General features: G+C 41.1%; 1 protein-coding gene across 3 annotated transcripts in view; it reads right to left on the bottom strand.

The window, feature by feature from the left end:
• Positions 1-7,036: 7,036 nt before the first annotated feature.
• The window catches only part of HSF2BP (heat shock transcription factor 2 binding protein), a 34,141-nt gene continuing 17,364 nt past the window's right edge, over positions 7,037-23,813 (bottom strand). For all 3 annotated transcript variants that reach the window (XM_026857178.1, XM_026857187.1, XM_026857192.1), the window contains 3 exons: positions 23,646-23,763; positions 16,838-16,941; positions 7,037-7,736 (listed from right to left, as the gene is read on the bottom strand). In XM_026857178.1, the coding sequence (XP_026712979.1) occupies positions 7,528-7,736; positions 16,838-16,941; positions 23,646-23,763 (431 nt within the window). In that variant the 3' untranslated portion in view covers positions 7,037-7,527. The remainder of the gene's footprint in view (positions 7,737-16,837; positions 16,942-23,645; positions 23,764-23,813) is intronic.

The following is a 23,813-nucleotide window of genomic DNA, read 5'->3' as shown; positions in this document are numbered from 1 at the left end:
GGCAATAAAAAGAAGAGAAAGGATACGTTTGGGAAGAACAGCAGTCGCTATCGGTAGCTTCTTGCTGATGAACAATTTCCGAGCCCATGGAGAGCTCTGTGTCTCTTTGTGTCAGGCACAGGATAAAGCATGCACTGCATTTTCCAAAATGCAGCTGCACCCAGCCGAGCTGTGAAATGAAAAAAACAGTCACAAAAGCACGTGTATTTCTGTATGTGTTATGCTGGGGATCTTGCAAGCACTATGGCAAGCCTACAAGCACAAAGCAGAGGTAACCACCTGCCCATCTGCAGCACCAGGGTTGTGACTATGGGCCCATTATGCATTACAGATTCCCCAGAAGTCCCATTTTCCCTGTGAGCAGCTCTTCCCTTGCACCTCCAGTGCCAACAAGGTCTGCAGGGGCAGGCAGGGAATCCGTGAGGAGGCCAGCAGGAATCTTTGCTCACCAGCACTTCAGTTTACAGTGTCTGTCTGCCCTTCAGGTTGGCCACCCTGTCCTTCGACCCAGGTGCGTTACTCAGAAAAGGCATCCTGCATAATGCTAGCACCACTTTCTGGCACAGGCAAGGCCTTGGTCCTTTCAGCCACCCCCACCAAAGTAAGGTAGCTCAGGAGACTCATTCAGGATCACATGTACCAGTGCCCCTCACCTGGGCAGAAACACCAGAGCACTGATCAAATCCCAGGCACGTCTGCCCCTACTCCGCTCGGCCACTCTGCCCTGCCCTGCCCTGCCCATTGCCTTCTCAGAGACTTTACTCTCTCTTATCACTGGCACCCAGCCTGCTTTCAAGCAATGGGGTCCAGCCACAGCCTGGTATGGTGTCAGGAGTGACTGGATGCTGACTGCAGGCTTCCTGGGGCTCTGCTGGGCCAATTAAGGCTCATCTTAACCCTCTTTCATGGCCATTCATGCTGTGGAGGCAACAGACTCTCAGTTTGAAAAGCTTCAGACAACTTGCGTGCATGCGAAGTTGTCCTTTCACCAGAAAAGCTCCCTGACGCTTCCTCTCAGTGCCACCAACAGTGGTGTGGAGGAGTGTGGAGGAGCTGCCCTCAGTGCACCAAAGCAGGCTGACACCTGCTCTGCTTGGCCCTGGGGTGCTGTTAGCTGTGTTTAAAAGAGTTTGAGGAGGCGGGTGGAGACAGAACGAGGTCCAGTGGGTCTGTGGAGCCATGTCTGCCAGCTCCTTGTTACCATACCACAGCTCCCTCCTGGTCTGCTGCAGGGCCGAGGCAGCATCTCAGCTCTGCTCCCCACCAGCAAGTTGGCTCTGTGGAAACCTTCCTTTTAGCAGAAGCTGCCTTCCACCCACCCACCCAAAATCAGACTCCCATTAACTGCACCCCTTGTGCCAGGCCAGTAAAGCCCCACTGGGAGCTTTGCAGCTCTGTTGGCAGGAATGGCATTGCCTTGCGGGGTCCCAGGCCTCCCTGCCTTCAGCACCCCAGTGCTCTGCTCCCCACTTAGACCAGCCTGAAGACTCATCCCCCATGTTTGTTTCCTGGCCATCATCATGGCATCACCTCATAGGTCTTCCACCTCTAATTAAATGTTCTGGCACATGCCTAGGAGTACAGACACAAATCCAGACTCCCATCACAGTGACTTGGAGGACTTCTTACCTTAGAAGGCAGCCCTGAGTCTCCTTGGGCTTTGAATGCTCACCACCCTCATCCCCTTGCCAGCAGCAACTGGAGTCCACAGGCTGAGAAAACGGCAGAAGCCCTCCTGAAGACCTATCCTTGTGCTGCACTGAGGGCCCCAACGAGCCCTACAACAGCTGTAAGAACACCAGGAACCATAGTAGCAAGTCCTCTGGTAAAGCTGCAGCACACTGGTAAGCAGCGAGGGGCTGGCTGCATTCATGAGCTTTTGTGCATGCCATGGATAAGCTAAGTGCCCTTGAAATTAATTCTGGACACCACAGGTCTGTTCAAAAGGGAGGGGTGCAGACCCAAGAACTGAGCTTTTTTCCTCACATTCTCCATTTTCTGTTTTGTGCTAATACAGGGTGACTGCTGCACTTTGACACTGGTGGCGATACAGCTACAGAAGAAAGGAGGCATTTATTTCTCTGCAGAGAGCTTCAAACAGCTCACTTGCTTTCCTAAGACCTGATCCATTCCCCTGCCTCAGTTCAAAGCAAGACCTAGGTCGCATGAAAGCCACTTACGCAGCTCAGTTGGACCTGACCTTCCCCATCCACCTGGCAGAACCATGCAGGTTGCACAACATCTTGCCCTTCCCCAGCCCTTGCTGAGGCCCACACCAGCCTTGCCCTCAGTGATTGCTGCCTCTCACGACTGCAGCCCAACGGCATAGAAAATGCAAACCACACGCACTCAAAAAGACTGAGCACCTGGCATCAGAATTGCTTTTAACTGCAGTCACACCCGCAGTAAAAATTATAGTCCTATAAATTACATGCGGAACTATAATTTGGTCAAAGTCTTTTTAAGGTTTCCGACCAAACAAGATATAGGTTGTAAAGGTCATTGTAAAGCACTGGAGAAGTTAAAATCCGTATGACCTCAAGAGTTTTTTAATGACTTTTTATCAGCTGTAACTTGTAATTCACATATATGAGAAGCAACTAGCAGTTGCAAAAGTTCCTGCATACAAATCAGGACAATTACCTACATAACAATATAGACACAGCCAGATGCAGCTGCAAATTAGAAGCCATGAAGGAAGGGAAGGGGCAGCCATGTTTTGCAAATCCCTTAACTTCTTGGGTTGGGATAACAGAGGAAACAGAAGTTCTTTATTCCTCACTAAAACTCCTTTCTCCTCAGCTCCAGCATCCTTGCAGGACTGAAAACAGCAGAGGAGATGAATCATACAACATTTGCAAGACTTGTAAAATCTTATCAATTCTGAAGTCCAATTTGTGATAATCAGCGCATTATCACAAGTGCAAATGTTAACTCAAAGGAGCAGCTAAACAACTGGTGCAACCTGCTGAAACTGAATCATATGAAAGTTCACTCATGGCCATATGACCAAATTGCCACCCTCTCCCATTCTTCCTCCTCCTTACTTCCCTCTCTTAAACAACCATAACAGGATGATGTGTCTTTAACTCCTTTGTCATGAGCTCCTGGGAGTGGACCAGCGCTGGCATGCAACCAAACACCAGCTTCCCTCAGGAACTGAGCAGCTGGTTGCCATTCTCATCCAGGCCCTCACAGTCCCCTTCAGAGATGCCAGGCCACTCGCAGTGCCATGCCTGCCACTCAGCACGGGGCACAAAGCCGCTGGGTAAGGTCTGTCTTCAGACCAGGCCTTACTTTCTTCTGCTGAGGTTTTCCAGCTTCTTTTCAGCCGGCTCACAGTCCAAGCCAAACATCACCCTAAAATACCACACAAAACAACTGTGTGGACAGTCCATTACATAGCTAAATTTCTTAAGTTACAGGAAATACATTTAGGAGATCCTCATTTATTTTTCCTTTGCATCTAATTGATCATCAGCATCAAATATGCAAAGCCAGTATTTCCCAGGAGCGTCAGCAAACCAACGTCATTTCATCAGCTCTGTACACAGTATGTAAAACTGATAGGAGCAAAGTTCAATTTCAATTGTGCAGCTGATACTCTGAAGTAAATAGGTGCTTTCTTATATTGATTTTTAAAACAGATTTTTAATCTTTTGAGATGACTTAGCATGAGCCAAATTTTACTTTCAGTTGTATGGGTATAAATCTGGAGTAACTCTGATAATAACAAAGCAACACCAAACTTACATCTTCTTCTTCACTGAAACTCTGAGATTGTGCAACAGAGGAAATGGCAACAACGGATTAACTCTGGACTTTGAACGGGCCTAGTGAAACTAGTGCTTTGACTGTGTGAACTGCCTTTTCTCCTGCAAACTTGTAATGCAGTTAATCAATTACTACACTGAAGAATCCCCAACTTTTTAACAGGATGCAGGAAAAGCAACATTTGAAAGCTGGTGTTTTCCAAAGCTGAGCTGAGCTCTTGATTTTAAACCAGTGAAACTTCCTAATGGCCCAGTGTCAGACTGAAGGAAAACTTCACAGCAAAGTAAACCCAGAGATTTATAATGCATGTTAGCCAGTCTTTAACTGCAGCAGCACCTTGTGGTGTCATATTGTGTTCTGTATATCACCCATTGTTCAACTTTGTAAATAAAGCTTTGACATGCTCCAAGTTTTTTGAGAAGCACCTGTTATTTAGAGACTTCCTTTCATTCATAAACTGTCAAAAAACCATGTGTTTCAAGGCAGAAGACTCAAGAAGGTCCACAGTTACTTAGCCTATTTTCTGGCACTATCTACATGAAGACAAATTAAAACTTTAAACACTTTTCTCCTCCAAACAGGATTTCTCAAACTTAGCAACAAATGTAAAACTTGCTCTGTATCTATTATTGCAAAATAGACACCAAAAGGTAGGATCCATCTCACCTAATTTTAGCCATCTAAACAGTGGGCACCTTGTCTCAGCAAGTCACTGGAGTTTGGTCTACAGCTGATGGCATGAGACTCCCACCAATTTCAGCATGAAGAATGAAACAACAAAGAAGGCATTGATGCTGCTCATTGGAGAGTCCAGATCATTAGTTTATGATTGATAGGCACCAAAGTCTGGGACAATCGCACCATGACGTGTCCAGCAGTACACATGGGGTATAGCAGATGTCTGTATGGAAAGCAGCAGGCTTCACTTCCACAGCAAAAAGGTTCAACAAATCGCAACACAGCCCTAGACTTGTAGAGGAGCAGGAAGAGGGAGCTGGTCCCTGGCTCCATCAAATTGGGGGATTAGGGAGTAAAGGAACTTGAAAACTAGCAAAAAGATATGCCAGCTCATAATGCAATCTGCAACTAGCAATGTTGAACTTATTTTACTAGAATATTTAAGTATGAGAAATGATATTTCTTAAACTGAAATTTTAAGGGGTCAGGCTTATACCTGGCTTCTATCCACTTCCCTTGCTTCAGCACTATTCGACTCCAGTGACCTTTTTTTTTTCCAAACAGAAAGTATTATGAATTTGCTTCCATGATAACAAGTTCCCCTCAAGTGTTTTTTTTTCTTTTTCATAAACCCAAATAAATAATAAAAATTACAGCATTAATTGCAAACACCTAGACAAAGTAAATTTAAGAAAATATAGACTTTGCTAGGGGCCTATTGATCACAGGTTCTCTCTGAAGCTTCTGAAATTTTGGTCTCTGGTATTTCTGAAGATACACTGTTTCACAGATGGGGTGACTTTTTCTTATTTGTCAATCTTGCATAATGAAACACAGTACAAGACTTTCTCAAGGTTGGTGGAGCACTGATGGCTTGATTCTGAAGAAACAGTCCTGGTGAACTACACCTGAAAATAAAAGTCATCTGGGAGACATTCAGACTTATCTTCAGATCTGAGCAGCTTGTTGGGGAAAAACTGTAGTGTCTTGAATCACGTATTTTTGCATGGCCTTCAAGTGCTGCCCAAGCCAGCGGACACACAGCTAAAATGACCAGCCCTGGCTCATTTGTTTCCCGATTTCATGTGGAAATGAGGTGTAATTGCATTGCCAGTCTCTCTCATAACATTTCAATCTGTCAGTCAGCTCCCAGCAAGCTGGATAGAGGGAGACTTCTCAAAGATAATGAATCTCCTTCAAGCTCCACGACCAGCTAGGGTAATGGCAGAAAAGACCTAAATTCAAGCTTTCAGGAGGGCAAAGCCAACAGAGCAGCATACACTGTCCTTGGTGGCCATTAAACAGCCCATGGCCACAGATTACTAACCTGGCGATGAGCACCTGTGTCACCCTCAGCTCATGCACTCCATGCTGCCCCATGGGAGGACTTGGTTGCAGGGGGAAGGGCTGGGAAGAACAGGAATATTTTCAAAAAAATCTCAAATCCACAGGACATAGGCCTTCACCAGCTCTTCTGCTCACAGAACTACTTTTTTTGTTTTGTTATTTAATGGCTTCCAGAAGTTTGATGAAAGAGCAGATACCCATTAAATGGAAAGTGGATGCCCTGTAGTGTTTCTTAAAATTGAACAATTTTATGAATTGACATTTCAGGAAATTACCGATTATCATTTTGATCCCACTAGGATTAAACTCTAGGAGGTTTAACTAGGATAGCAAGATAAAAAAACAAATCCAAGGCAAGTATGCTTTAAAGAGGATTTAAAGCCTCCCAAAAATCTGCACATGTTAAGTTCAATGTAGTGTTGAACCAGACACAGCAGAACCCCATGCAACCCTTTCATGTATGTGAGATCTGTACCTTAATCTTCTTTTTAGATAGTCCCAAATTAGACTGCTACCATTTGTAGCATTTGAGCCAATTACTTCAAGTCATTTTGGGCTGATTTATTACATTTCTAACTCTGAACATTCACCATTCTACAAATCGCCTAGTGGGAGATGACCTATACCTTGACTCTTCTGTTTTGCAGTGGTCTTCCTCTATTGTCAATTACAGTATTTAAATCATATGAAGTCAGAATCCTTTGTGTTTTCTATACATTTGGATTAGAATTCCACATTGTATTTTGCTAATATGTTGGGTTCACAACTGAGGTACCATAACTTTAGTATGGAAAAATTTGCCATCACAGCATTGCATTTCTCATTTGCTATTCCCTTCAATAGCACCACCTAACTGGCTGTGTTTCAGTCAAGACAGAAACGGATGCTATTTTTTTCTAAAAAATATGTAAATTCTGTCAGTACAAAGCACACAGATGTTTGTATTTACCACTGAGGTAAGCAAGCTGTACACAGAAGCTCTAGCAAACACCACAGTTGTGAAGGAATGCAATGCTCATGACAGAGCAGCAGTTCATTTTAGCCTCTTCAGTGCACAACTAGGTATCAGGGACAACAGTAATCCGTTCCCTTTTTTTATGGCTTTTGAAAAAACAAAGGCTCGGTTTCTAGTATGCCTGGCAGCCACAAACCAGGTCGACTTGAAGTTTGAGTGAATGTGAAAGCAAATTTCGAAAGCAGAATCCATTACACACTACAGAATTAAAGCTTTCTTTTATTAGAATAGAAAAAGAGGTGAGCAAGAACAACAACAAGGCTGGAACTTGGGACGCATTCTGACACGGAAGAGTATGAAAAGCAACAGTAATTCTCACAGTAATTCCTCACAGCACAGTAATTCTTAAGGATGGACCAAAAGGATTATTTCGCACTGCAATAAACTATATATTATCAATGAATGACTACTTTACTGCCTATATATGGCAAATAGACAACTTAACCTGGATCATTTTGGAAACCCATTATCAACAAAATCCTATTCAAAGAAATTAAGTCTGCCCCATCTCTACCAGACCATCTAAGACTATATTTGGGCAGCTAATACCCAACACTTTTCTCAAGTACTATTTTAGTTGGGTTACCTAATTTCCAAAAAGGACTTTGTCAGAGGAACTTAGGCAGAGGTTTTGTCACTCAAGCCCATCTCCAACAATGCTTGCAGCATAAAAATATAGGAAAGACGTAAGCAGTTGGTGTCATAGAGCTCTTCTATCCTTCATACTCAAGTATTTTAAGATCTTCAAGTAGTTCTTTTGCAAGTGCTTGCAGATCTGCATTGCGGCTCTTTGACAGTGCAATGATACGCTGAAATGGCAAAGTATCACGCATCTCAGAGGCTGACTTGGCTAATACTTCTGGCTCCAGAATCACAGACTGGAGGAGCCTCAGAGCATGAAGACAAACTTCTGTGTCCGGGTCTAGAAGTAGGGGAGGAAAAAATCCAAGGCATGTTAGAAGTGAGTTCAAAAAAAGTATCATTAAAGTTCTACAGTGCCATTCCTCATGACCCACCAGGCAGACAGGGCATAACTGAAGTTTCATAATTCACAGCTGCCATTTGTTGGCTGGCTGGCTCTAGAAGGAACCTGAAAACAACACCTTTGCCCTCCTCAGCAGCTTGTGCTCACCAGTGTTTGGAAAGGGGAGATAACCAGGAACCCTTCTCTCACTTTTCAAATGCTGAAAATGTTACAAATCAGGGAGTTTATCAACTTGAATTTATCCAGTCAGTAGCCAAGATGTATTGTTGGATGCCATCTGATTTAAGAGCAGAATAAGCTATATCCCATGAGTATTCAGACTTAAAAACCAAACAGACCACCTAATCAAATAAATCACCAAGCTTTTCTTTAATTTCTTTTTATATAAGCCTTCAGATTTCTTCAAAGCTCAATAAAATATTAATCTTTATAAAACTTTCTGGTAACCATGCATCAACCTTCCAAGTGTTTAATTCAGTCTACACAAAATTGAAATGGGTACTGAAGCTAAAATCTGCTGCTTAGGAATGCATCAGAAAAATGCAGCAAAGACATCTAACTGACTTAAGCTAGGAAAACATATAACAACTCTACTGTTAAAAACACAGGATGCATTTTTAATTACTGGAACATTAGTAGCATTATATTTTAAATGTTCACAACAGTCCATTTGCATTCAGTTGTTGATAGCTTTCTAAAAAACATCTGGTAGAAAGCCCCATTTTTGCACTTCTCTATTCTGCATCTTCCAAATGAAAATGTGTAAGATATTTTTATGGCTGAAGTAGTTATTTGTTTCATGTGCCATGCATTTTTTATGTGTTTTTTATTGGCATACCTAGTCTTCAGCAAGCTTTTGATAAAGTGTTGTGCAGAAACGTTGAGAAAAATTAATTCAGATCACTTTGTGCACAAAATCACCACAGAGACTAAAATCTCAGTGCAGGAGCATTAAATGCAGTGCAGTGATAAACCATACTGTAATGAGTTTGAAGGAAGCATTTGGAGGGCTGAGGCACGTTCTCTCGTTTCCTGGCTTATTTAATACCTAACACCAGTGACCTGAAAAAGGACTAAGGAGAATTATTCATTAAAGCATAATGTTGAAAGCACCTGGGGGAGAAACAGACTGTGATGGACAGTGAAGAACACTACAGCTTTAAGCACGAAACTGACTGTCAAAATGGGAATTTCCAAGTAACTCCCACTAGCACATGGCTGAAGTACAATATTAAGGATTGTGACATCTGACCTACCCCCACAAGCCAGGCACTCTCTTTCTCTCTTCATTTTCCATCATAAATGAGATATGTAGGTCTTTTCTACCATACTTTGTCCCTATTTAAAGTGTAAACCTCTTAGGAAAGGAATTCTACTTTCTCCCAGAAAACTAGTAAGAGTGGGGTATAATCTGAGGACACGGGAATTGTCCAAAACCAAACAATAACATGCATTTTATGTGCAATGAGAATCTTAGCTATTGGGCATACTGAAAAACTTCAGACATTCAAATCAGCATTTTAAAAAGAAACACTGAATAGTGCTGCACACCCTGAGAAAGTGGCCATGGTCACAGCACAGCCACTCCTATTGCTGCCACCCAGGCTAAAGGCTCTAAGGACTCTCTTTCCATCACCATCTCTAGCAGTACCTGCACATGCAATTTTCTGAGTGATGAGCAGTCACAACTCATGGAGAAATGCTGCAACTCAGCCTCACAGACAGCAAGACTTTATGTCCAACTTCTTGGGCAGCAATACTTCAGTGAATCCTTTTGAAAAAAACTGGGTGGAAGTTTTAGTTTTAAAATTTATTCTAACCTAATAAAAACATGACTAAAAACCTTGAATTCATCCTCCCATTCCTTCCATTTTTGTCTTCATGCCTACCAGAGGTTAATTCCTTTTTTTTTCCCTGATATAATGTTCAAACTCTGCACGTATCACCTGCACCCCTCCTCTGTATTATTCTACGTTTATTCACTGAAAATAGCAGCAACAAACCATAGCCCAAATAATAATAAGAAAAAAGCTTTTGGGAGTGAAATCTATGCAGTTCATTACTGCATCTTCCTCCGTGTGACATTATTCCTCCATGAAATAAAACCATTAATACTTTTAATGGCTTGCAGTACTGCTGGGAAGCTTCATATATGTAAGATATTTTAAATGCCTGGGTGAAAAGTGCTTTGTTATTAATACTGTTACAGGCATGTATGTTACTATTATCTGCAAGTGTTTAAAGGCAGTAGAAAGTAAAGAATTGATCAGGGAAGAAACATTATCAGGGGAGCTAACAAAACTAGGATCTGTAGGAGATCAGAAAATTACTTCCAGCTTGATGAGCAAGAACATTTTCCAGTAAGAACAAGGAGGTTCTAGGAAGAATCTCCAGCAGCAGCCAGGGAAGCTCAACGGCTTGAGTCACTCAAATGAAGAACAGATTAGGCATTCGGGCATACAGCAAAGGAAGGAAATGATCCTGCACCAGAAGATGACTTAATAGACATTTAACCTCTGATTGCCAGCATGTATTTTGAGACACTTCGAGTTAAATAAATGCATATGCCTTAAAATACACTCCCTTAGGATTACATGTGGTTTTGAGAATACTACTTATTACAGATAATCATGTTTTCTAGGCAAATTTTTAAAAAATACCCTAGAGGTCTTTTTCTTGTCTCTCCAATATCATTAGGGATTTTTTCTAAAAACCCTCTCAAAAGAATACTCAGAAGAAATGTAAGGAACCTTCATTATTCAGCATTATATTTATTTCAATAGCTTCCAGATTTAGTCATTTCTACACTAGCCGAGTAACACTTTGTTTGTACAAGATCAAAAAAATCTTTTAGTTGTAATCAAATCAGTGCATCATATCCTCCCAACAACTAGCACATACTTCTCTTCAACTAAAATTTCAAAACTGCAATCATTATTTCTGGGGAGTACGGCAAGAAACCAAGCTGCTTGCCTCAGCTGGGGATCACAAGTGTAGCATAAGCATACCATCATCATAAAACGCTGATGCAATTTTAACAAGGTGTTGAAACTGCTGGAGTTTGCTGACGTTCTGCTAGCTGCCAGCACTACCATTTGATGTCACTGGCTTTCAGTTACTGACAAAAGCAACTGATAACGTGGACAGATTTTAGTCACATCTGTCATTAGCACCATGCTCTCATATGAACTGTTCTCTATAGCAGGGTTTAAGTAATTGCATTACATCAATGCTAAACAGCTTATCTACAATTGGCTCCAAGTTGCGTGAACTCTATTTACCCATACCATTCCCTGGCCACCTGAATGCAAGATTTATGACCAGCAAGCTGTTTACAGCTATGTCTAAGTACAAGAGCAGTATTTCAAAAGCTTCTCACCACAGTCGTAAATGTCATTCAATTCAATTACTGTCTAATTCTAACAGGAAGAGGCGACCTGCCACTCCCCCTTTCCTTTTTATGAACCTGTCAGACTACCAACATTCACAGCATGTCTAACGGAGAGAGACAGGGCCACCGCTTGCCCTATCTCTTTGCATTGCCAATGCTGGCGGAGCTGAGCCAGTATCTGCAGCAGCAGAGAATTTTCTGGACATTTTTGTAATGCTGATAGGTCTGAGGAGACAAGAAGTGTTGCAATAAAGATGCTATGTGGGAAAGGAGTCGAGGGAACTTCATGGCAGAAAAAAGACTGAGCTTTGCTGTTGCAGTTCCTACAGATGCAAATGCACTTTCTCTCTGCAACATACTTGCCCCAGCTCCTGCATAACAACTTGGTTTGCTTCAGTCTTCTCCCTGACTGGGTGACTGCCCTCAGTGTCAGATATGGAGTTAAGCAGAATCCACCACTCTCCTATAGACACACGCTTGTCACACTTTTATCAGGGAAATCCTTGAGAAAGATTTGGACCCTTGGAGTCTAAGTAGCAACTCGGTCCCAATTTGGCTGACTGCTGCTTAGGAGCTGTGAGTGAAAAGGAGCTTGCACAGACATCGCTCCACAGCTGGCAGATTTGTGGGTGAGCTGTTAGATACGTTGTCCAGCTCCCATCAATCCTAGCTTGGACTTCTGAGGATTCCCACAGTAGCTGAGTAACAATTGAGAGTAACAATATAAGAACAAACCAATGGTTTACAGTGACAGATGCATTTACCAGAGTTAAGGTTTCTTACACATGGTCACAAAAGGAGAAACACTGTGCTCCTCAGGAGAACATCTGTTTGCATGAGTTTACTGCTAGGCAGGGCAAGGACCTAGTCAAGAAACTCCTGCTCTGATGGCAAGGAGAGTCACATCACACCCAGCCAGAGCTCCATCTTGGCGAGTATCATTTGCAGCAGCTGCTTAGAGAGGAGTATGGAAAGGGCAAGAATTCAGTGACACTTCCTCCGGCCACTCTTCCAGCCTCTCAGCTAACTGTGGTTCAGGGACTTTCTGCGTCAGAGCTGACATCTTTTAATTTAAGAAAATGGATGTGGTCTTACAGGGCTAGAAGGGCAAGCCTCTTTTTAAGACTAGTTTCATAGTCTGAAGAGTATGACACTGTTGTGCACTTGGAAGTCTGCTGAGGTTTTGATTTATGAACCAAAATGTCTTAACACAGACATCAGTTTATAAATAGGGGGGTTCTGTTTGTCCAGATGTCTTTTAAATAACATGCTGCCATGTAAATAACCTGAATTTTCAAAAACTCTCACAGCCATAACCAATTCAAACAGAAAAGCAAGGCATTAAAAACCTTCCGGGTTAGTCATGAAAAGCAAATATTGGAGGTTGCAGGCAGCACTAGCAAAATGAGAATGTGCTTCATACAGACATTTATAATAGAGACCGTCATTTGCAAAGAATTTGGATAAACAAGGTTAGATTTCCATGTAGAACTGTGGTGGAGGAAACTGAAGGGCAAGATCTAAAATTAGTCATACTTCTCTTGACTTTTGTTTAATGAAGTACCTGGAGCAATTTTCCAGCTATAGATGAGAATGTTACTGACAGTCTCTCTGAATTCCACACTTTCTCATGTATCCAAGGGAAGCAATTTTTTAAACTGCATTCAAAGAAAGGTGGAAAAAACTAAAATAAAGATACAGGATAGCAAAAAAACCCAAAAACCAAAACCAGAGAAGAGCCTAGACTCATTTGCCCAGCACCTATTTGTTGGTAGATGTATGCTCAAAAATGAAAAAAAAAAAAAAATCTAGTCATTATTAATACCTGAGCTGACTGCGTCTTCTTATTATTCAAAAGATCCTTGGCAGAGAAAAGTCCCAGTCTACCTCTTTGGGAATTACAGAATGAAAGTCTTATTGCATCTATAGATGTAAAGCACCAGAAAAAGTCTCAGGTGGATATCTACCCAAAATTATGTAACTTCTTTTTCTACTGCTGAGGACAGGGCTTCTTTGAATCTGAAAGCTATGCAAAACCCTTTGCCAAGACATCAACAAAGGGACAGCAGCTGATGGAGAAAACTAAAGCTGCCTATTTTCTCCAAGATGGGAACAGCTGCTCTGCAGACAAATGGTGCTCCACAAGAAGAGACCTCCACTGATCCCACAAGCTGCTCCACAGCCAGAAATCTGACTCATCATTCACATGTTTTATTCTGACACCAGGCTGGGAAGGTATAGGTAGGCATAGCTGATACCCACGCAAGAATACAACAGCTACATAAGCTATCATGTTCTTCAGTGATCAATGCTGTTTGTTAAAGGGTGCCCATCTTTTAGATAGTATTTAAAAAGGCAGGAAAAAGAAAAAAATATCCCATCTCAAAGTGCTAAAACTACAGAGATCGCATTACCTTCAAAAACTGTGTCAAATGTTTTTTTTTCTCCTAGTATCAGTATAGCCTCCAGCAGAAAGAGCTATTAAGAATTCTTGTTAGCGAGTGTGAAGTCATACTGGCTCATCCAAATTTTTGAAAGGCAGTAGGACAGACAAACCCAGTTTGCTGTTAACATTTTCACTCCACTAGAAATCTTAATTAGATTTTTCCTACTTTCTCTTACCATCCATGTATTCAATGTCAAGGCATATTTCTGTCTCCTCAAAAAGCCTGCTAGACAATCTGAAGCAAAACCCTCCTTGCTTCAGATACACTTAACAGGAGGACATTCTTCATGAGACAAGAAGACTGGGCAGAGACTGAGAATTCAGAGGAGGAATTTCACAGAATCATCTAGGTTGGAAAGGACCTTGAAGATCACCTAGTCCAACCGTTAACCTAGCACTGACAGTTCCCAACTACACCACATCCCTCAGCACTATATCAACCCGACTCTTAAACACCTCCAGGGATGGGGACTCCACCACCTCCCTGGGCAGCACATTCCAATGCCTAACAACCCCTTCTGGAAAGAAATGCTTCCTGACATCTAGTCTAAACCTTCCCTGGCACAACTTGAGGCCATTACCTTTATTGCTTATTACTTGGTTAAAGAGGCTCATCCCCAGCTCTCTGCAACCTCCTTTCAGGTAGCTGTAGAGGGCGATGAGGTCTCCCCTCAGCCTCCTCTTCTCCAGACTAAACACCCCTAGTTCCCTCAGCTGCTCCTCATACAACATATGCTCCAGACCCTGCACCAGCTTCGTTGCCCTTCTCTGGACACGCTCGTCATTCAATGTCCTTTTTGTAGTGAGGGGCCCAAAACTGAACACAGGAATCGAGGGGCGGCCTCACTAGTGCTGAGGACAGGGGTCAGATCCCTTCCCTGTCCCTGCTGGCCACGATATTGCTGACATAAGCCAGGATGCCATTGGCCTTCTTGGCCACCTGGGCCCAGCTGTGTACAAGCTAGTGGGAAAAAAATGGCCTTGATGTATATAGTCTGAGGTCACAGACACTTGTAGGTTGACGATGGAAAAGCCAACAGGATGATTCTCTCAAAATGTAGAAAATAAAAAGTCAGAGAATAATTTCTGGGGCCCCTCTTAGTGGGAATGCTGATAAAAGCTTACAGAACTGAGGAAAGCTGAATCATCTCATAAGCCTTAATCAAAACACTCTTTGAAAAAGCTTCCTGGAGGAAGGCAGCATATACAGGATGCCCTGCCAGCAGAGTGTAGTGAGTGCTCTACTCTCTTGCATGGAAAAAACTGTAAGACCTTATGCTATAGCAGCTCCAGGTGTTTATAAGCTGAATCATGGCGAGGAGAAGCTGAAGATGCTGGCCACAGAAACAGGAGAGGAGCAAGTGTGGGAGGAAGTTACTGAGTTTTCCAAGTTGAAATCTTAGAAACAGAATAAATTTAGAGAAAAATACAGCAATGTCATACAAAACGATGGGAACAAGATAGGGTCTTGGATCTGACCCTCTCATCTGATATACAAACTAGACAGCCATCCCCCTTGACAATAAGCAGACTTCCTCTGAAGTCAGAAATCTGAACCAGCAAATGTGGTTTATCTGAGAATCTGCCTCCTTTACTGTAACTGGAGAACTTTATTATCAAAAAGTAAAGGAATTAGCCATGCCCGTCCTTCCTTCTACAACCCAGCCATACACAATTAACACTTTCAAAATGCAGAGTAGCCTTTTGATTTCTTATTTCCTTTAGCAGATGCAAACGAATTATAACTGTGTCACATTTCATCCACTTATTTGACCTAGGAGCCTTCTTCAAATAATAGACTGCATCAAACAACTAGCTGCTTTGTTTTGTCACAACATTTAGAGGGGCACATTTGGGAGCTCAGACTGGGTTTTTGAGGGTGTTTTGGTTTTTGTTTCTAGAACAACAGCTTATGTATATACTAGCCAAACATAAAGTAAAAGGAAAATCTGGACTAACATATGTTAAATTTCTAAGCACAGCAGAACAAAGGACCACATATTCAGAGCTCTCAGAGTATAATTTTTCTCAAACTATATTAAAAAAAACTATAAAATGGGTGTTTTCCAATAGTCTTACAAGGATTACTTAATTTTCTGATATCTCAGAAGAGCAAGACAATGACATTGCAAAGTAGTAAATTATTTGATGAAAAGCACAAGTCCCTACATTTTCTGTAAAACAGTTGAGGGAACTGTAAGCAGTTCAAGTCGCTTCCAGTTTGCAAGCCTAAATCAAAGCTTTTCCAAAACTTCAATATGAAATTAATTCCTTGAAAAAGCAGGTGAAACCTCTCTCACTTCAGTTGCTGTTAGTATTTACTAGTTATATTACAACAGGGTTTTGCATAGTACCACAGAGTGCTAAGGTTACTAACGTCCCCATTCCTATGAACTGCACACCAAAATCTTCTCATGGACAAGCCACAAAAACTTGAGAAAGCCAAGACAGAGCAACTCCGGAGCAGTTCATAGGCAGGACAGTGTCATGGCTCTGTCCTTGCTGCTGTCCTCACTGTCCCTTACAAGCCGTGCACACAGCTGCCAGCCAAGACCAACGCACACTGGCAACGTCAATCTCTGCTGGCTCCTACGCAGGGATTTGAAGCCTCCAGAAGAGCAGAGCCTTGATGTCACTCGTGTACCTGACAGTGGCAACAGAAGTCCTTGACATCCCTGAAGTCCTTCACTGGCCAAAGGCAAAGCTGGGAATAATACTCAAGCTCTGCAAGCACAAATCCTATTAGAGCTTCAGCCGTAGAAAGGGTCACTCTTTTGTCATAGTAAGTGTAGTTATAGAGGTTGGTTTCCTTCCCCAAAATGTGTCAGAACACAGTTACATTTTCTTTTGTTAAATGGTAGTGATCTGATGCATAGTTTCCCCTCAGGTTGTATTTTAAAGTTGGTATGTGAAAATACAGGTGGCTTTTTTTAATCTACTTCATCAGATCTCTCCATTCCCTATTTTTAATTCTACTATCCATAAATTTTGTATTAATGGAATATTACATATAGTTCAAAAAATGCTGTGGGAAATGCATATCTTCTCCTTCTACATATTTGCCCTTTTTGCTTACTTTTAATCTGACAAAAGCTATACATAATCAGGTTAGATATGAATTTCTGTTCTGTTATTTGCAACACCTATTGGCAATTTACAGTCCCCAAAGTCACAATTTAGAAGGTTCTTAGAGCAACTTACCATTCAATAGCCACCAAAGCAAAGGAATAAAACCTGGACTTTCACTGATGTACTTCAAGCCTTTCAAGTTGATACTCACATTGTAAAGTGACATTAACATTAGCCTAGAATTGAAAGAAAAAAAAGATATGACGACCTTTGATTTCTCTGCATGTCTTGGCATCTTTTGCTATTTATGCCAAGCATGTGCTGATGCAGAAACCTACTCTAGTAATTTATATTTTGATAAAACAGACAAGTCTCAAATTATTGTATAAGCAATGTTGTGCTTTTTTCTACTGTTAAATCATCTGTTTCAAACACATAGAAAAATATCCCATGTGAGAGTAAGAAAGTCTCATCAAATTTAATGAGATTCATCAAGTGAGATGTGCAAAATCAGGATTTGGCTTTACATGACCACACAATCTATAGAATAGAGTTTTCGTGGTGACAATCCCCACTGGGCAGATGATCATCTCAAGCTGTTTGCCTTAACAAATGAAAGGACCACTAGGAAACACAGAAAGCAAGACTATATACTGAGTACTCAAAACATCAAAGGAAGTCTCTGCTCCATCAGTTGTGCAACATCAGCCTTTCACTGACCCTCCAGTCAGCTGCAACACAGACACAGAGCTTATGCCATCCTCCTTCGACCATCTCCCTGTTCCTCCTGCCAATGGGAACAGATGCAGTTTATAGCCAGTGTACAGCAAATGTCAGTGTAGTCTCTCTCTGCTGGCAGGGGAACTTATTATGCCTGCTGAGGCATTTGGAAGAACGGGACAGGCCAGGAGAGGAAAAAGAAGGTATTAGTAGCCCCAGCTCAGCTTCACACACTCCCTCCTAAGCTAGACTCGTCCCTTTTGTTATGGGTGCAAGGCAGAGAACTAGCTTGTTATGCCTACTCTCCAGCCCCTCACAGTCAGGCAGGGCCATATGATCTAGGACATCAAGTGAGACCCTGCTGTGAGAAGACTGCTTGCCTCTTAAAATGTCATCATGGACTTTACTATTTACCCTTCCTGCAGAAATCCAGATTGATTATGTTCAATGTGCAAGTGGAAATATTTTTTTTTTCAAGTCAGTAACACTGGTATCCAATTTGGCTGTGAACTGTGTTCTTGTCCTAGTGCAGATCAACACCAAGGTAACACAGGCCAAACGGTACTCTCACCCGTACATGTTCAAAACTGTTTCAAAATAACATATGAGCCCACTCACAGCCTTTTTTTTTTTTTTTCCCCCAAAAGGTGATTTCTTTTGGTCTTTTATTATGTCCACTGATGTTGACAGAGGACAGAACCCACAACCTGTCTACGGCATGGCATCTAGAAAACATTTCCTCAATTTAGCATTGAAAAAAGCCTAAGATGACATCTCTGACAAACTGAAACCAAGACTGTCCCTTGCATGTCTGTGTGTAAATGACAAATTAAAAATACACATAGTAAGTATATGTTCATTTCAGCCATGTTTTCCAAAGCTTCCAAAACCAGGACTTCCTAATTTATCAGCCTTCTAAAATAGGAAGTTCATTAGTCATTTTGGGGCTGCATATATAACAGGTTATAAATTAAACCAAAGTCTCAACATTTCTACAGAGAGAAAATGGGGTAAGCTGGAGAAGGCTCTGCATTTTAAGGGCCTACTCTACCCTGTTGGTCCCACTGGCTTCTCCTGCAGCAGCTCACACTGAAGTTACTGCAAACATGAAAAGCTTCAGTATGATCAGTAACTTGCAAAATCTAATACCCATCAGGGAAAGTGGGTTTGACTACAGGTATCCCCCCAGCCTTAGTCATGACAGAACTGAAGTAACGCTGCAAGGTACAGCAAGCTGCATGCAGAAATGGCAGCCCTGCTCTTTATGCAGATAAAATGCCTAGGTCAAAAATTACTTTTAGCTGCTTTCAACTGTCAGACAAGTATGGCAACTTGGAGATCAAAATGAGTCTCCCTTTCCAAAGTTATCTGAACAACCGCTAGTACTCACAATGCAGAACATTTCACTGGGATTAAATCTTCTACAGTTTCCACAGAACTAAATTCTGCCTTCAAACATTTGATGTTGATGTTGTTATGCTGTCTTCCACATTGCTAATACAAGCTTTTTATGGTTTTGGTGGATAAAACCTTTTGCAGCTAAGCAGTCTAAGTGGGCTTAATGCAAATTATTTCAGTTTCCCTCTAAGTTCTAGTAGGAATGGGACCAGATACTCAAAAGCAGAATGCATCCAGAAAAAGATCACCACTGACATTAACAAGACAAACTAATGCTCAGCCTCTTTCAGAATCAGATCACTGCTGTACTATGAACTTGGAGCCAAGGGGCCCCTAATGTTCCTGAAAAAAAGAGCTGTATTCTGGAGTCACAAGTTGTCTTACAAATTCTTTCACAGTGATATTCTCCTGTCCTGCCTCTAATGCAGATCATCTTTACAGCTGTGGATTAGCTGGGAGGACAGGGCATTAGTGCACTTTATGATGTGCTATGATGGATGCTATTAGTTCTTTTCAAAGATGCTAACACGCAAGTCAATCTTCTGGACAATGAAAGGGAAGATGAATAAGCAGGGCTCCTGTAACATTTGTGGAACATGTCATTATACCCACTCACAGTTGGGTGCCAGGTTACATACAAAACAATTACAGGGAAACACAAACGAGGGGGAATGTTCTCCCTCTGCTCTGGGACCAGCCTGGCTGATGCTATCTCTCACAACTCCAATGAACCTGCGTGTCATTGCACTGACAGCATTTCCAAACAAAAGAGATAACGCTATTCCACATGGACTTCACACCTCACATCCTGTTGTCAAAGGAGTTCTCACGGCTTAAGCAACTATGCTACCAACAGACTTACAGACACTCTCCATGCGTACCTTCAGAAAGCAGGAAAGAAATTAACTCATTGCAGGCTGACCTGAGTTGTAATAGGTATAACATATGTGCCGTACCAGTCTGAGTTTGATCACCTAGGCTTGTAAACAGTAGATTATTAAATCTACTGCATCAGTGGCCAGTGACAAGCAGTGAGGGGTGCTGTGGAATTGAAATTGCAGCTTGTAAAGACCATACGCTTCTTTTCATACATTCTCTGCAGCTCTTACTTGGCTTCCAGAACCCAAGCCCTGACAAAGGAGCACAGCCATAATTACCTATAATCAACCAGAATGAAAACGATCAGTAAAACAGTATCTTATAAGGGAAAGTGTTAACATTTCTTGACAATGTCTTTCAACCTTAATCTGTTGGACATTTGCAGTTAGAAATAAAGTGATGCAAAAAGATTTTATTTCACTTGTTTGTTTTGTGCAGACAAAAGGGAGTGGTGGTGGTGATCCAGGGAAGTGCTATGGTTTTGGAGTGTCAGAAGACATAACCCACCCCACAAGCCAATGTAGTCACATATTATTACTAATTAAACACACTCACCTAAGCACAACATAGAAGCATTTCCAGGCCCTTTATACCACCTTCACCTCTAGTACTTGTACATGCTAATAAGTATTTTGATAATTATTGGAAAAATGATTATTGAAGTAAACCTTAACAGTTAATAATTAATGGATAAATAATACTTTCTGAGTGTTTTTTTTTGTTTTTTTTGTTTGTTTGTTTGTTTTTTAATGTGAAGGGCTTTAATTATGCACTTCATAGTCTCCCTATTTAGACAAGCCAAATTTAATTAACATCTTGTACTACTGTATCTGTCAATGCTTTCTTGAAAATCTAGAACTGAAAGCACAGCTAAGGCCTCTTCTTGTCTGCTTAATACATCGGATTAGTACATAAAATGTACTTATATGTATTAAAGTACTTATTTTTACCAGCTACTTTCAACTACTACATAAACAGAGTTGAATATTCCTAACAACTTAACTATAGCCGTGAACAGTTGTGTAAATATCAACAATTACAAACGTTGAACAATCCCTATACTAATGAGAAGAAAACCTGAAGTCTTTCACACCAGTGCTACTTCAGAAAAGCAAAGACACTCATGAGATTTTATTCCCAGCACTCATAGATGCCTTGGATATATTTATTAGATACGCATGGACTACAGTGGATATTGTAGCAGTGCTGAAATAAATGACAGTTTTTCCCTGCAAATATTTCATTTATATATTGGCACAAGTAAAACACAGGACTAGTAGAAGAGGAAAGAGAATTCCTCTCTATCAGCTTACTTCGTTTGACACTACTGTGTATAGAATTAGACTCACAGTTTCGCCTAATTTGTCACACAGTAAAGAAAAATATTTTTGAAAATAAAAGCTAGAAAAGAATTGTAAAACCTCAAAACTGAGCAAAGGACAAACATATTCTTGAAAATAATAAGCCAAATTTTTACTTTAACTGATTAAATTTTAAATTGTTGATGTCATTCCAAGTAATACCATGGTGATATTTTGACAAAAACATACTGCATTTCCAAAATAATGTACAAAAAATGTGCCTGTGTGTATGTGTATCAGTGTGTGAATAAACATTATTTATGATGACTCCAGAGTCTGTCTATACATAACTTATCACTACAATTTATGTTAACTATCATATCCTTGTCTCACAATTGCCTTTCATTTTGTAGTACCTTATGTTCCTTACAGTAGGCAGAAAAGGAGTTCTGCCACATCTGCTTAGATTGCTGAAGATTAACAAGCAGCTAAAAAACCTTACATACAGGATTTAACAATTTAAAAACCAACCCCTAAAACCCTTTGCTGGGCTGGAAGAGTGGAAAATCCCCAAAAAGCACAGGAAAGAGGGTTTCAAGAACAGTGACAAGACACATAGGGATCTCACAGACAAAAAGGAATCTGATCACAGACATGAGACAAACACAGGGAAAACATTCTGCACTGACACGTTTGAGCAAATTAGGAACTGTCATTCCATGACAAGGCCATGAAGAAATCTCCTTTCTGGCATTTGCTCTAATGTCACAATAGCATTTTTTAAAATCAAATGGTAAGTTCATAGTAAGAAAAAAAATTGTTGGCTCTGTGGAACATCAGAAAACATTATGACTGCACTGAATTCAAACTATTGTTAACATATGCTTAATGTTTCTCACTTATCAAAAAGCTTGTGCAACCTCTTTTTTAAGCTTCACTCAATTTGTTAGCCTCAGAGGCTGGCCCCTGTTGAATCCCTAGCCACTTCATGGGATTGTTTTACATATATTTTATCAATATTGCTGTATGGCAGCCAAGTTTATATCACCATGTGTAATTCTTCTGCAAAGCAGGCAGATTTTGAAAGGTAATTAAAATACCATCCAAAACATCAATTCAAAAGGAAGGCCCTCAAATCCAATTACATTAATACAATCTGAAATGATCAAAAGTAATTTATCTGGCCCCACAGACACACATTCACTTGAAATTCAGAGTGTGTGCGTGCACGTGCGCACATGTTTAGGAACACTTTCCTTCCTGCTCTCCAAATAAAGTTCTTTTTAATTTTTTCTGTACAGATTTTGAAACAGGTCCTCTTTTTTTTTTTTTTATATACATGAAGGCACAAATTACTTTTTCTTTCTTAAGTTGAGATTCTCATACAAATCTTTCAGCTGGGCTTTAGAAAAAAAAAAACAAACAAAACAACAAACCACTGTTGCAAGAGCTGACTACCCTGTTTTGAGTTCTGACCTTCAAGCCCAACACTTGGGAAACAGTAAATGACTAACATCAGAGTATCTAGCCACTACTTACAGCACAGGCTACTCAGCTTCCCCCTCACTACTCAACAGGGAAAGGCAAACATCTCAAAGGGCAACTCATTCCCCCTAACACTGGCTGACTGAGTGATCATCTGACAGCACCATCTCCTTCCACTGACTGTGGGAAGGAGCCCAGACAGTTAGCAGATACTTGACATCTAGCTTTCTGATAGCTGAAGTTAGGCAAGATAAACCTATCCGAAGTTAGGACTGAGCCTGATTTCATGCCTGCATGGATGAAGTCAAATTACTGTGGCTGACAGGTTTGCTGTTTGTCAGCTGAGCTGTGACAGCTGGCTTGGGTATGAATTCTTTGTGTGTGTATCCCATTTATGAAAAAAACCCACCACACTGGCTTAAGACATCTTTATGAACAAATTAACCAGATGTAGAGGGCAAGTGCCCACATCTTAGCCAATGAACAAGTTCTCCTTAAGCCACAGTAATTTGCTCAGTCAAGGCCATACATCCTCAACTTGTAACAGCTCTCAGAAAAAGGCAAAGACAATAGCTTATTTCATCTCTCCAACTTTTCCAGCATCTCAACTGTGTAACAGATCCTATTCTTTACAATGCTGTATCACAAGGTCCCTTTATAGGCATTACCTTTTACAAACGTAATTGTATGGTGCTTCTGGCTCTTAAGTAGCATTAATTTAATTTTTGCTCTTAGCAGACACATAACTCACTTTTTTCACTAAGCAGATGTAGCATTTTACAGTCTTCATATTAGAAAGGAAAAAATTTAAGTCCACGTTTCCCACATCCTCTCTGTTTTAAAACCTGACCTCACGCTTTCCTTATCCGATCCTCAACTCATGAGCCCCTCTTAAGGTAGAAGAGTGTATCCCTGCTCATCTCTACAATGTTATTGTGCTTAAGAGGCTTCTGAAGAGACAAAACTTGGATGAAGCTAGCCTTGTAGCCAAGCCTGGTACATCTGCAAGGAATGCTACCGTGAAAAGAGTTTCCAAAAATTACATTTCCCCTAGAGGAAAGGAAATAATGGGAGAGTGAGAAAACTACTGTCATCACTGTGACCTACGCTGCAAGATAATACATTTCATTTGAAAGGGGAAAAAAAAGTCATCATACACTTTAAATTTGGTACAGAGTCCTGGCTTCATGCTTCCCAGGAGGTGCATCATTGTGTCCAGTAATTCACGACTTGAACTAACCAAGAACTCACGGCCACATGCCAGCGCAGCCACATCTGTGAGAGAACACAAACCATCACTATAAAAATCATGTTTCAAACAAAAC

This window comes from Athene cunicularia (genome assembly GCF_003259725.1).
Source record: "Athene cunicularia isolate RWA chromosome 1 unlocalized genomic scaffold, athCun1 chr1_part1, whole genome shotgun sequence".
NCBI classification, from domain to species: domain Eukaryota; kingdom Metazoa; phylum Chordata; class Aves; order Strigiformes; family Strigidae; genus Athene; species Athene cunicularia.
The sequence above is the reverse complement of the archived record's forward strand: the minus strand, read 5'-3'. Positions and strand labels throughout refer to the sequence as shown.